The 12,293-nt window shown below is 43.0% G+C and overlaps 1 protein-coding gene across 4 annotated transcripts in view; it reads left to right on the top strand.

Annotated features, from left to right (window-relative positions):
* Positions 1-12,293, top strand: part of NBEAL2 (neurobeachin like 2) — a 528,491-nt gene that overhangs the window by 241,034 nt on the left and 275,164 nt on the right. For all 4 annotated transcript variants that reach the window (XM_029588231.1, XM_029588232.1, XM_029588229.1 and 1 more), the window contains exons 4-5: positions 7,161-7,242; positions 11,546-11,673. In XM_029588231.1, the coding sequence (XP_029444091.1) occupies positions 7,161-7,242; positions 11,546-11,673 (210 nt within the window). The remainder of the gene's footprint in view (positions 1-7,160; positions 7,243-11,545; positions 11,674-12,293) is intronic.

Raw genomic sequence — 12,293 nt, forward strand, 5'->3', positions numbered from 1 at the left:
TCCCTCCCTGGATGTAAAGCTCGCCAGCATGATTATCTGGGTTATTTCTGTGTATGCATGCTATGGGGCATGCTGCAAAGGTACCCCGACGCCGCTCTGCCATCAGATAACAGCCATGAAGATAGTTCATTGGATGCAGCTAAAATGAATGTGTGCGTGGCATCATTCTTTAGTGTACTTAAGGGTTCTCAGCATCTGCATTTGCGGCCGAATTGCATGTTTTATGCTTCACAAGACAGCTTAGGAAGATGACCACATGTATATACAGTTATAAAAATTTTGCTGGAAAGTACCACCATTTACCAGTTTCTTTATTTTTAACCCTTAGGAGACTGATTAAGGGGATTTTTTTGGAGGGGATATTTTACGTTTATTTTGCAGATAGACTTTGGATAACCGCTGGAGCTTGTTAAAGTGCCCAGAGAGGTTGTATTCTGACTTGGAGGGGGGTTGGGGCACGAAATTGGTGTAACTAGTCGGCCAAAAAAAGAACTTTAAGATAGTGGGTTATATTCATTAGTCAGGCTGCACTATTGAAGATAACTCTAAAATGAGCCAGATAAGTTTATTTGGCTAGCTTTGCTATCCAGGCAGTGACTGAATATGAACCTCTAAAGATCTAGTACTGGTGATCCATGCAATTAAAGCAACAATAGCAAGAAATTAGTGCAAGGAAAGACTTTTCATGGAGCTAATTCATCCCTGGGTATGCATTTCAGAATACAGAAACATAGTCCATGAATCTCATCTTTGCCTTTATCTAGGGACTTTCGTTTTCAGTTTTTATTTTATTTTTCCTGGGAATTTATTATAGCAAACAAAAATGGGAGAATCAGCGACCAGGGAAAAAACTGAAATGACGATGCCTACCTTTATATTATTTGGACACACAAGGAAATGCTAAGTTATAATTGACAATTGGGAAAGTTTGCATGTTGTTCACCCAAATTTCACTGATTATTCCACTGGCCAGATACAGATTTTAAATTGACTTTGCAAAAGTTTGATCATATTGTAATTAGTCTGTGATTATAACACAGGCAGGCTAATTTTAGAAGCCATTTTCACAGTTATAATAATCTTTTGCCTATGGACCTAAGCTCGTGTGACAGGGTCAAAGAGGTACCCAAGACTGGCGCAATTTTGAAAATGATGTTGGCCCTGGAGCATAAGAGGTGCTCTAGTCTTCTACGTTAGACTACCAGGGCTAATAGTAAGTACACTGGGGGCGGGGCTCTGATTTCTTTGGACAAAGGGAAGGAGTTTTGAGAAAACTCCGCACCTGCTTTCAGCGCATTTTAATTGCATCGGCCCCATGGTATTTTTCCAGGTCAGCTAAGGAAATAGGGCAAGATTGACAAACCTGCAGTATTCGGTTATTTATCTTACATTTCTTTGCCAGTAAGAGTGACTTACATTTTATAAAGTGTAGAGCAATATAAATAACATCAAAAGAGATGTAGTCCCAACAACCACGATCCATTATTTGATTTTATACTTGATATGCATTATCATCCGAATTTTAAAATTGGGGGGTGTGTAAGAATATATTAACTGATTAATATATAACTGATGGAGAAAATTGTCAACAAGCAACTGTCAGAATACCTGGAAGATCATAATATTCTATCCCGGCTCAATATGGTTTCCGAAACGCCTCCTAAACACCGAATCTCTATTACTATCTCTTCACTGACACCATCCTCATTAACCTGGAGAAAAACAATCGTACCTGCTTGTTCTTCTTGATCTTTCTGCTGCGTTTGACACGGTAAAACTCACGATACTTATAGACCAACTTGCCAATATAGGGATCAAAGGCACAGCTCTAAGATGGTTCCAGTCCTTCTTAAGCAACAGATTCTACAAAGTTAGAAATAAACAACAAAGAATCGCATCCAGTCCTCACAGATCTAGGAGTCCCACAAGGTTCCTCACTTTCACCCACCCTCTTCAATATCTACCTCCTCCCTCTCTGCACACTTACTCTCAAACCTCAAGCTTACACACTACCTCTATGCAGACGACATACAAATCCTTCTCCCGATCTCAGAATCCCTTTGAAAAAACCATCACATACTGGAACGAATGCCTACAGCCGATTAAAAACATTCTCTCAAACCTAACCTAATATTAAATGACAATAAAACCGAAAATGCTCATTGTTTCCCAGGATCCCCTTACAATCTCATCAACCTCTCTCATAACTCAAATAGCAAGTTCTCACCCGACGTCAGAGACCTTGGAGCCTGGCTAGACAACCATCTAAACCTAAAAAAGTTCGTAAACACTACCACTAAGGACTGCTTTTACAAACTGCAAGTCCTTAAAAAACTTAAACCCCTCCTCTACTTCTCGGACTTCAGGCTCGTTCTGCAATCCATCATACTATCAAAGCTCGACTATTGCAACTCCCTTCTGCTAGGTCTACCCTTCAACACCATCAAACCATTACAGATGGTACAGAATTCCGCTGCTAGAATCCTCACAAGTTCTAACAAAAAAGACCATATCACCCCAATCCTTCGTAACTTACATTGGCTTCCCATCAAATATAGGATACCCAATAAGATACTCACAATAGTACACAAAGCAATATACAATCTGGCTCCTATCATGCTAAGCACTCAACTTCAACCGCATACATCTTCCAGACCAATTAGAAGCGCATACAAAGGAACACTGCATGTCCCACAAGTAAAATCAGCATTGAGCAAACGAGCATTATCTTCAGCTGGACCCCACCAGTGGAACGCTCTCCCCCCAGATCTAAGACTAGAACCCAGTCATCAAGAGTTCAAAAAAAGACTGAAGACCTGGCTTTTCCAACAAGCCTTCCCAGATTCTCAATGATACTTAGACAAGAGGACTTCCTAAATAATAGTATCCCTAAATTATCGACATCTCACCAATTCCTACTATCAGGACTCCACAACTGCTCAATCAATTTTTGAATCCATAAGTTCACTATATTACTCTTATTGTATCTATATGGTAGATTTGACAGGTCATCTCTACTACGTTAAATAGTTAAATTGTATGTACATATTATATTATATTTATTATTACTATGTTAAATTGACATCCGGTTTTATTGTTCCTTATGTTCTACAGTTCTATGTAAAGCCCCCATCCGCTGTTGGGCAGTTCATCATTTTATGTAAACCGGAGTGATTTGTAATTCCCACAAGAACTTCGGTATATAAAAATTAAAAATAAATAAATAAATAAATATTATTATTTATATTTTTAATTTTTCTATACCGATGTTCCTGTATACAATATATATCGCACCGGTTTACATGGAACTGAACTGACGCCTCTGGGGCGGAAGACATTGTAACATGTTGACAAAGAACTTTAAGGGAGAACATTCATGAACAAGATAAACCGAGGCAGGGTACAGAACTAGATACAAAGTGAGGGTATCCACAGGTGATATATAAGGTATAACAATTAGAAAGGAGTATGTACAGTGTTATGGATACCGTCTGTCTGTCTGTCTGACTTTTCATCAGGTTTTAGCTCTCGGGGAAGGCTTGGGTGAATAGCCAGGACTTTAGCTTCTTTTTGAAAGTTGCTAGGCAGGGTTCTTGGCGGAGGTCTGGCGGAAGCCTGTTCCAAAGGAGGGGGCCTGCAGTGGACAAAGCTCGTTTCCTCAGTGAAGTTGTAGCCGGGTGGGTTTGAAGCATGTTCTGGTATGCACTTCTGATCGGTCTCTTTGAGGTGTGCTGCTGTAGTCGAAAAGAAAGGTTGAGGGGAGAGATGTTGTGAAGAGCCTTGTGGATCATCATGATTGCTTTAAAGTGTATCCTGAATTTTATAGGTAGCCAGTGAAGGTTCTGGAGGATAGGGGTAATGTGTTCCCTTTTTTTGGTGTTAGTAAGGATTCTAGCCGCCGCGTTCTGGACCATCTGAAGTGGTTTGATGGTGCTGGCGGGCAGGCCCAGGAGGAGAGAGTTGCAATAATCCAGTTTTGGGAGAATGATAGATTGAAGTACTAGGCGGAAATCTCTGAAGTGTAGGAGAGGTTTTAGTTTTTTTAATACCTGCAATGTGAAGAAGCATTCTCTGGTGGTGTTGTTTACGAACTTGCTGAAGTTGAGTTGGTTGTCTAGGAGCACCCCAAGATCTCTTACTTGCGGTGTGTGGTCGATCGGTGTGTGGGAGAGTTGTGAAGAAGTAGGCGGGTTGAGCAGGGTGCAATTATCTGGAGCTATTATGAGGATTTCTGTTTTACTGGTGTTTAGTACAAGGTTGAGGCTACAAAGCAGGTTGTTTATTACTGTGAGGCAGCTGTTCCAGTAAGACCACGTTTTGTGGAGAGATTCAGTTATTGGGATGAGGATCTGAATGTCATCCGCGTATAGGAAGTGAGTTAGCTTGAGGCTGGATAGAAGATGGCAGAGAGGGAGGAGATAAATGTTGAATAGTGTCGGTGAGAGGGATGATCCTTGTGGTACTCCATGTTTCGATCTGATGGGGTGTGACTCTTTGTTGTTGATCCTCACTTTGTAGTGCCTGTTTTCAAGGAAAGATTTAAACCAGTTGAGCGCCACTCCTGTTATGCCGATGTCTACCAGGCGCTGGATGAGGCACGAGTGGTTCACGGTATCGAACGCTGAGGAGAGATCCAGTAATGCGAGAAGGAATGGTTGACCTTTTTCCTGATTAATGAGAATGGAGTCAGAGAGAGAGGTTAGGAGTGATTCGGTGTTCAGTGATTTTCGGAATCCGAATTGGTTAGAGGTGAGAATGTTGTTTTCTTCTAAGAATTCAGATAGTTGTCTGTTTACAACCTTTTCCATGATTTTGGCGATCATTGGTAGGTTAGCAATGGGTCTGAAATTGGCTGGGTCCGTGGGTGGTAGGTTGGGTTTTTTAAGGAGGGGTTTGAGTATTGCAAGTTTAAATTGATCCGGGACTTGGCCTTGAGACAGCGAGCAGTTTATGATGTCAGCAATGGGTTTGGTGATGATGTTTGGAATGGAGAACAGCAGATTGGATGGGATGTGGTCTGATGGGTGGGAGGAGGGCTTCATCTTCTTGAGGATGTTTTCTATTTCTAGAGCAGACGTCAGCTCGAGGGCGGCAAGCGACGTTGGGTTTGTGTTGTGTTGCTGTCGCTGAGGAGTTGTGTGTAAGTGTTGGGGGCCGGTGGTGGATGAGTAGTTTGGTTGAGGAGAGGGCCCATTGAGTGGTGCGATGAGGGTGTCGATTTTTTTCTCAAAGTAGACCGCCAGTTCGTTGGCTTTGTTTGAAGCTTGTGCGTCTGGTATTAGGGGTGTAATTGGTTTTGTAAGAGCTGATACATAGGAGAACAGAGCTCTAGAGTCAAAGATAAAGTGATGGATCTTTTTAGAGAAGAATTCTTTCTTGGTTCTATTGATGCTGTTTCTGTATGCATTTAGGCAGGACTGGGGGATACGTGCGTGGCTGGGCCATGCACACACCAAGCGCATTTTAAAAACGGCTCAGCCACGTGCGTATCTCCTGATAAGTGCAGAAGTGCAGGGCTTGATCAAAGGGGCGGGGTCTGAGCAGGATGGGGCGGGACGGAGGCAGCAGTCATTAGGCCCTGTCCTGGGGAAGCGTGCGCCGGAACTCACTTCAGCTATTCAGATGAAGTAAGTTCTGAAATAACATAAAAAAAAAGGTATGGAAAGGGGTTTTAGGGGTCGGGAAGGAGAGGGGAAAAGGGAGGCATAGTAGGAAGGGGTATAGGGATGTTCCCTCCCAGGCTGCTTCTTAATTGGAGTAGACTGGAAGGGAACTGGGAAAGGCCTATTTGTGTTGCCGCACGTATTTTTAAAAAATCTTCCCCCCCCCCCACGCTCATTAGACTACACCTGTCCGCACCTGCACGCTCTGATTTTAAAATTGGACACGCGTGTGCACGTGGATATTGCATGCATGTTATAAAATCGGCATGTGCCGGGAACCGCATGCACATGGACGCGCGCGTGCGGGACTTAAAATCAACCCATAAAGTATTATATTGGGTCCATGCTACCATTCATATTAAGTGAAATAAACTGAGCTCACCACAAACAATTGGGAATGTCGTCTGACAGTCCCTGTAAATATATATGTGGTGCAGATTTAGTAGTTTAGTGTAACCCTGGTATTGTCTATAAAAGTGGAGTTTAGTATGTCCTGTTGCTTGTGCTACAGTATGGTGACCTTCAAACCATCATTTATTTATTTATTTTATTTTATTTAAAATCTTTTCTATACCGTCGTTTAGTAGAATACCGTCATAACGGTTCACATATAGTACATTGTATATGCAATTGTTCCTATTATTAGTAATGGAGGTGCCTGATGATCTCGGTAACATCGTTTCTTAGTAGTGGCTAAGAGTTTAGTGATGATTAATCTGACCTGTGACTGAGATAAAGACTGTTAAATTATACATTTAATTTAGAAGGTGCAGTAGACAGACCATGACATACATACATATAATGTGCTAGTGCTGTATGAAGATTGGCTTGAATGCAGTTTTGAAATTGTATGTATGGGATGCTGGTGCCTACGGCGTATGCCCAAACATTGCTTATGACTTGTCCATTTATTACACTGTTCTTCCTAATCAATTTGGCTTTAAATTTTCTTTTCGTTTTTTGAAATAGCGCTTTTGAAGTCTGTGGCTTAAGTCATGCTGATGCACAGATTTCCCCCTCTAAACCAGGACTTTCCTACATCTCTCGTGGTGTCCCCACAGCCAGTTAGGTTTCCACAATGAATAAGCATGAGATAAATTTGCATGATTTGGTAGCTTGGCATATGCACGTTTTTATTGTCTTATGCATATTCATTGTGGAAATTCAATGGCTGCAGGGTCACCAGGGCAGGTTTGGTGTACCTCTGAAATGCAGAAATCTGTGTTTCTGGTCCTCACCCTCTTTTCCGACATGAAGAGCATACCCAGCTGGGCATGCATGTGTTGCCTCTTCTGTTATTCCTCAGCAGGGAGTTTGTGGCATGGTCTCTGGCTGGTGTTGGGAACCTCTGCTTCTCTGGAACAGATGGGCCTAACCACAGATTCCCCTGTGAATAAATCTGTGTTGAGGTCTTGGCTAAGGGGGAAGAGGGCCAGAGATTGCGGTTGGCATGGCAGCCGTGTCCTAAATCTGTCCCTCTGTTTTGCTTTCTCACAGGAATTTGGAAAACGTGGAAGATGACAGGGAACTGGTCTTTGTGCATCAGGTGACCGACCTACTGGGTGCCTGTATAAGCAGGGTGAGTCTGTATTTTCTCTGGGCTTTTACATTGGCTTCTTGGTGGTGGCAGCACAGCGGGCGCTCTGGGACGTGCACGAGAGCTACTTCGCTTTGGGCACCCAGGCCACAGTTCTTATGCCACACATGTGGAGACTGGCAGTAGGAAACCACCTGTGATCAGTCTCTCTGCAGCATGGAACCATGAATAGTTGGGGGGAAAAACCCCAACCTTGTATATAATGCGCATAAACACACATCATGTCCATTGAATGTTTGCTATGGTGGCTGACTAAGCCAGCCATTCTTTTGAGAACCAGATGTACCTGGCATCAGTAATCACTGTTTTTCTGTCTCTGAGTAAAAAAACACTGTGTAGGAACACAAGTACTATATTTGGCAAATCTGACTATCAATAAACCAGTCATGGAAAATATTAATTCTAAGGGAAAGAACAGTGATTGTCAGCGGTGAGGAGATTTCATAGTTTCTGAAGCTGAGGACCAGTATTTCTCCACTGTTGTGTTGGCGTGGCAGCCTTTATGATACAATTCAGGGAGAAAAAAACAAATTGCAGGAGAAAAAAAGATGCTTGATGTCCTTAGATTGTTAATTGATGAAGAAGAATTCGCAAGTTGAAAAGGATTAGACGTGTGATTCATATCCACATTGTGACAAGCATTGATCCTACCAAAGACCATTTGAGACTTCATGTCTTCCGGTGTCATCCAGCCACAAAGAACAATTCCATCTGCGTTGTCACCAATTCCACAAACCACATACAATTGGTTCCCCTATTACTACACATCATGGGGATAATCTTCTAACTCCTTGCATTGGTGCAGATTCCCCCGGTATTTATTTATTTATTTATTTATTTATTTTAATCACGGGCTTTGTCTCGATTTTTTTTTTTTTTTTAAATGAAAGTGCCTGCATAGTTTCATTTTGTAAACGATTCCTGCATGCATTTACATCTGCTTATATGCATATAGAGTTGGAAATTTAAAATGGTGCACATCGATGCAGATCCCTCCCCAGTCCCCCTCCCCGGGGATGCCTTTTCTCGCTCCGGGTAAAGTTGTGCTCGTAGTGGCGCTAGTTGCATAAGTTTACCCGCACACAGGGTGGATAATTTAATGAGAAAAAAATTTTCTGTAAACGAAGCACTGTGAAAATGCCTTTCAAAATGACTCCTCCATACATTTAGTTAACAATAAAAATCAAATTAAAACTATTGTTAAGGCAAAATGATGTCTTAGCAGAGAGGACCTTGCAGGCCCTGGACCTTTCGAAAGGGGTATCTTGCATGCTGGTGGAGTCCAGGAAACCTTCCACTAGGAAATCTTACAGTCTGAAGAGGAAGAGGTTCTCAGTCTGGTGTGAGGGACACGGGTTGGACCCGTTCTCCTGTTCCACCTCGAAGCTCCTGTACTACCTGTTGCATCTCTCCAAGACTGGCATGAAGATCACCTCCGTGAGGGTCCACCTCAGTGCTATTGGGGCCTGCCACCTTAGGGTGGACGGCTCACCCATCTCAACCCATCCGCTGGTGGGGCTCTGCATGCGAGGCCTACTACAGATCAAGCCTCCGATTAGGCCACCGGCGATATCGTGGGACCTCAATGTGGTCTTGGCCCACTTGATGAGAGCCCCATTTGAGCCTCTGTGGTGTTGTGACCTGAAGTATCTGTCCTGGAAGGTTATCTTCCAGGTTGCAGTCACCTCTGCACGCAGGGTCAGCAAACTTCAGGCTCTGCTGTCATACCCTCCTTATACAAAATGTTTTCATGATAAGGTGGTTCTGCGCACTCATCCTAAGTTCCTTCCTAAGGAGGTAATGGACTTCCATCTCAATCAGTCTATAGTCCTACCCACCTTTTTTCCAAAGCCACATTCACACCAGGGCAAGCGAGCTCTGCACACCCTGGACTGCAAAAGAGCCCTAGCCTTTTATCTAGAGCGTACGGTGAGCCATAGGCAATGCACACAACTCTTTGTCTCGTTTGACAAAAATAGACTCAGAGTTGCAGTGTCCAAGTAGACCTTATTGAACTGGTTGGCAGATTGTATTTCATTCTGCTTCACACAGGTGGGACTGCAGCTTGGCTGCCATGTTAAGGCTCATTCTGTACAAGCCATGGCAGCATTGGTTGCCCACTTGTGTGCAGTGCCCGTGGGTGAGATCTGCAGGGCTGCAACCTGAAGTTATCTCCATACTTTTGCCGCCCATTGTTGCCTGGATAAGGACAGTCGACGTGACAGCAGTTTTGGTCAGTCGATCCTCCGTAATCTTTTTCAATTGTGAAACCCAACTCTGCCTACCTTAGGCCCTGGGGTTGGGTTCAGGTTGTCTCCCAGTTTATAGCAGCACGACGTGTTGTGCACGTTGGTACCTGTTAAGTGCTGGCTCCCTATAGTTGAGAGCAGCCTGTAGCTACATATTCACCCGTGTGTGAGGACTACCATCCTGCTTGTCCTAGGAGAAAACAGATTTGCTTACTTGTAACAGGTGTTATCCTAGGACAGCAGGATGTTAGTCCTCATGAAACCCGCCCGCTGCCCTGAAGAGTTGGGTTTCTTCGGTGTTTGTTTTATTTTATTGGAATTCTATGTTACGAGACTGAAGAAGGACCCCGCATGGACACGAGGATAGTGGCATGCTGGGCATGCTCAGTGTGTCGGTCAAAGTTCTAGAAACTTTGACAGTTTTCCGTTCCGGGCTCCATCTGATGATGTCACCTATGTTTGAGGACTAACATCCTCCTGTCCTAGGAGAACACCTGTTACAGGTAAGCAACTCTGCTTTCTCAATTAACGTATTCAGAGTTCCCAAAGCACGATGATAGAGGATTGAGGTGGGGAAGAGAGAATTGCAGTCAGCCCACATTTCATTAATAACACTCGGTAAACTGCAAACTCATGTTTTTTTACATTTAGGGTCTGACTTACTACGACTTCTTTCTCCATTTTGTGTTTATGGTGGGGGAAAAACCCTAGTAAAATCCAAGCTCTTAGTTATTCTGAGAGCTGATTCCCCTAATAAATCTTGTTTACTGCTGCCTGGTACATAACACAGGCTCTTAAGTGAGAGCAGTTCCTTTTCTATTATTGACTGCTTAATAGTTCACTTTATGTTTGATTCCGTGATCCTGTCTCAGTGAGAGCTGTGGCTGCAAATATAAGTTAAGAAATATAGGTATGGATCAGAGGTGGTCTAGATTTGACATGCCTGTGTGCGTGTGTCGCTCTGTACATTTATTTTAAATAACGCAAAAAAAAAAATCAAGATCTCCTTTGATCTGAGGGTTTCAGATGAAAGCAAACTATGCACAATTGAACTGGTTTTGAAGAAAAAAAAAGAGATCCAGAAAGCACTTGATTGGTTGGAGAGAGTAAGTAAAGCTGTCTGCTTGAATGCCTTGTGGGTCAGGTATTACCTCTGTCCCCAGAATTAGGCACATCTGTGAGCCATGAAGGTGATGGCCTGACCGTGGGGTCATTCGTAGTGACTGAGATACTTGGCACTCAGTGGGAAGGCACACACTCTCATTCTCTCTCTCTCTCCCTCAGATTCAAACAACTTTATGGACATGACAATGTTGCATGTGTTGCCAAAGTAATATATAGAACAATTTAAATAAAAAGAAGGGAAACTACTTGACTTATTACCATTTTGTAATATAAGGTACAGGTTACGGAAAGTACATCATCAGGGACACGTCTGAGTTTTTGGTGCTGGTCCATCTGGTCTGGTGGCAGGATACCTCATATTTTGCTGCTGTAGCTGCTGTTTCTCCTCTTTCCCCCAGTATTAATGAAACGTTTTCTGCTCATGATTTGTGAAGTCTTTGATTTTCTCTTGCTAGTTTGGGGAAATGTGCATCCCTGATATGCTTTGCAGAGCAAAAGAGGACATGGTATAATCTGTTTCTGCATTGCATACAGAGTCTGGTTTCTTGGGGTTTCCAGTTTAGTTTTTTGTCTGTATCTTTTTGTTCTAATGCGTGATCTTTAATCCTCCCTGCCCCCCCCGCCTTTGAAAGGAAAACTAATCTGATTTGCAGTCCTTAGTAATCAGAATGAGTTTTTGCCTTGATTTCTAGGTGGACTGAGGATGATTCAGTTTGGTACCAAATTATAATGTTAAATGTATATAACCAAATAGATTTAGTTCAGCTCTAATTTTCTATTTCTGTATATGTTTATTTGAATGTGTGCCTGTGTATAAATATATATATATATCTCTGTGTATGTGGATTGGACAGACTTCCTCCTTTGAATGCCTCTTGATGTTTCTCTGTCTCTTTTTTTTGCCCCTGCAGTTGAAGAGCAGACCCTCAGAGCAGCTCTTGCCGGCGGAGTCTCCGTTGGAGAACATCGCTGTCTATGCATTACACCTCTTTGAGTGTCTCTTTGACCCGTACCAGACCTGGAGGAGGCACTTGAGCGGGTGAGCGAGGTGGAGGCAGCGAATAGAAGTGGCTGGAATCAGGGCCTGGAACTGGAATTGGGCAAGACCCCCAATGTCCCCCTCTAAAATAAATAATAATAATGATGATAATAAATATATGGTGTGACAAAAAGCTGTAGAAGGACGTGGTGGGCAATGTAGAAAGAAAGCAGCATAGGCAGCAGCTGTGAGATGTGTGCGCATCCTCCTCCCGTGGCTCTTAGTGTGTAGATGAAGGAGACACCAGAAATAATGACCCCTTCCATTCCCCCCTCATTGGCTCTTTATGGATCCTAAACTTTGGGGAAACTTTGAAGAAAGCTACCCCTGCCCTGCTTTTGGCTGGCCGAAGTTTCCCAGGCTTCAGTAAAAAAAAAAAAAAAAAAAGGTTTCCAAGGGCTGCCCAGAATCTGAGCAATGAACGAAAGTTGGTTTTTTTTGTTTGTTTGTTTGTTTTGTTTGTTTGTTTTTTCCTCATTGATTTGAAAACGGAGAGTTTCTGCAGTAAGGAGACCTGGTCAAACTTGGGCTTAAGCCTAATTGTGCTTGGTGATGGACCCCTTAGGGGGTTGCCAATGGTTCTGGTTTTTTTTTAACATAGAAACCAAAATACAGTATGC

This window comes from Rhinatrema bivittatum, chromosome 2 (genome assembly GCF_901001135.1).
Source record: "Rhinatrema bivittatum chromosome 2, aRhiBiv1.1, whole genome shotgun sequence".
Classification (NCBI taxonomy): domain Eukaryota; kingdom Metazoa; phylum Chordata; class Amphibia; order Gymnophiona; family Rhinatrematidae; genus Rhinatrema; species Rhinatrema bivittatum.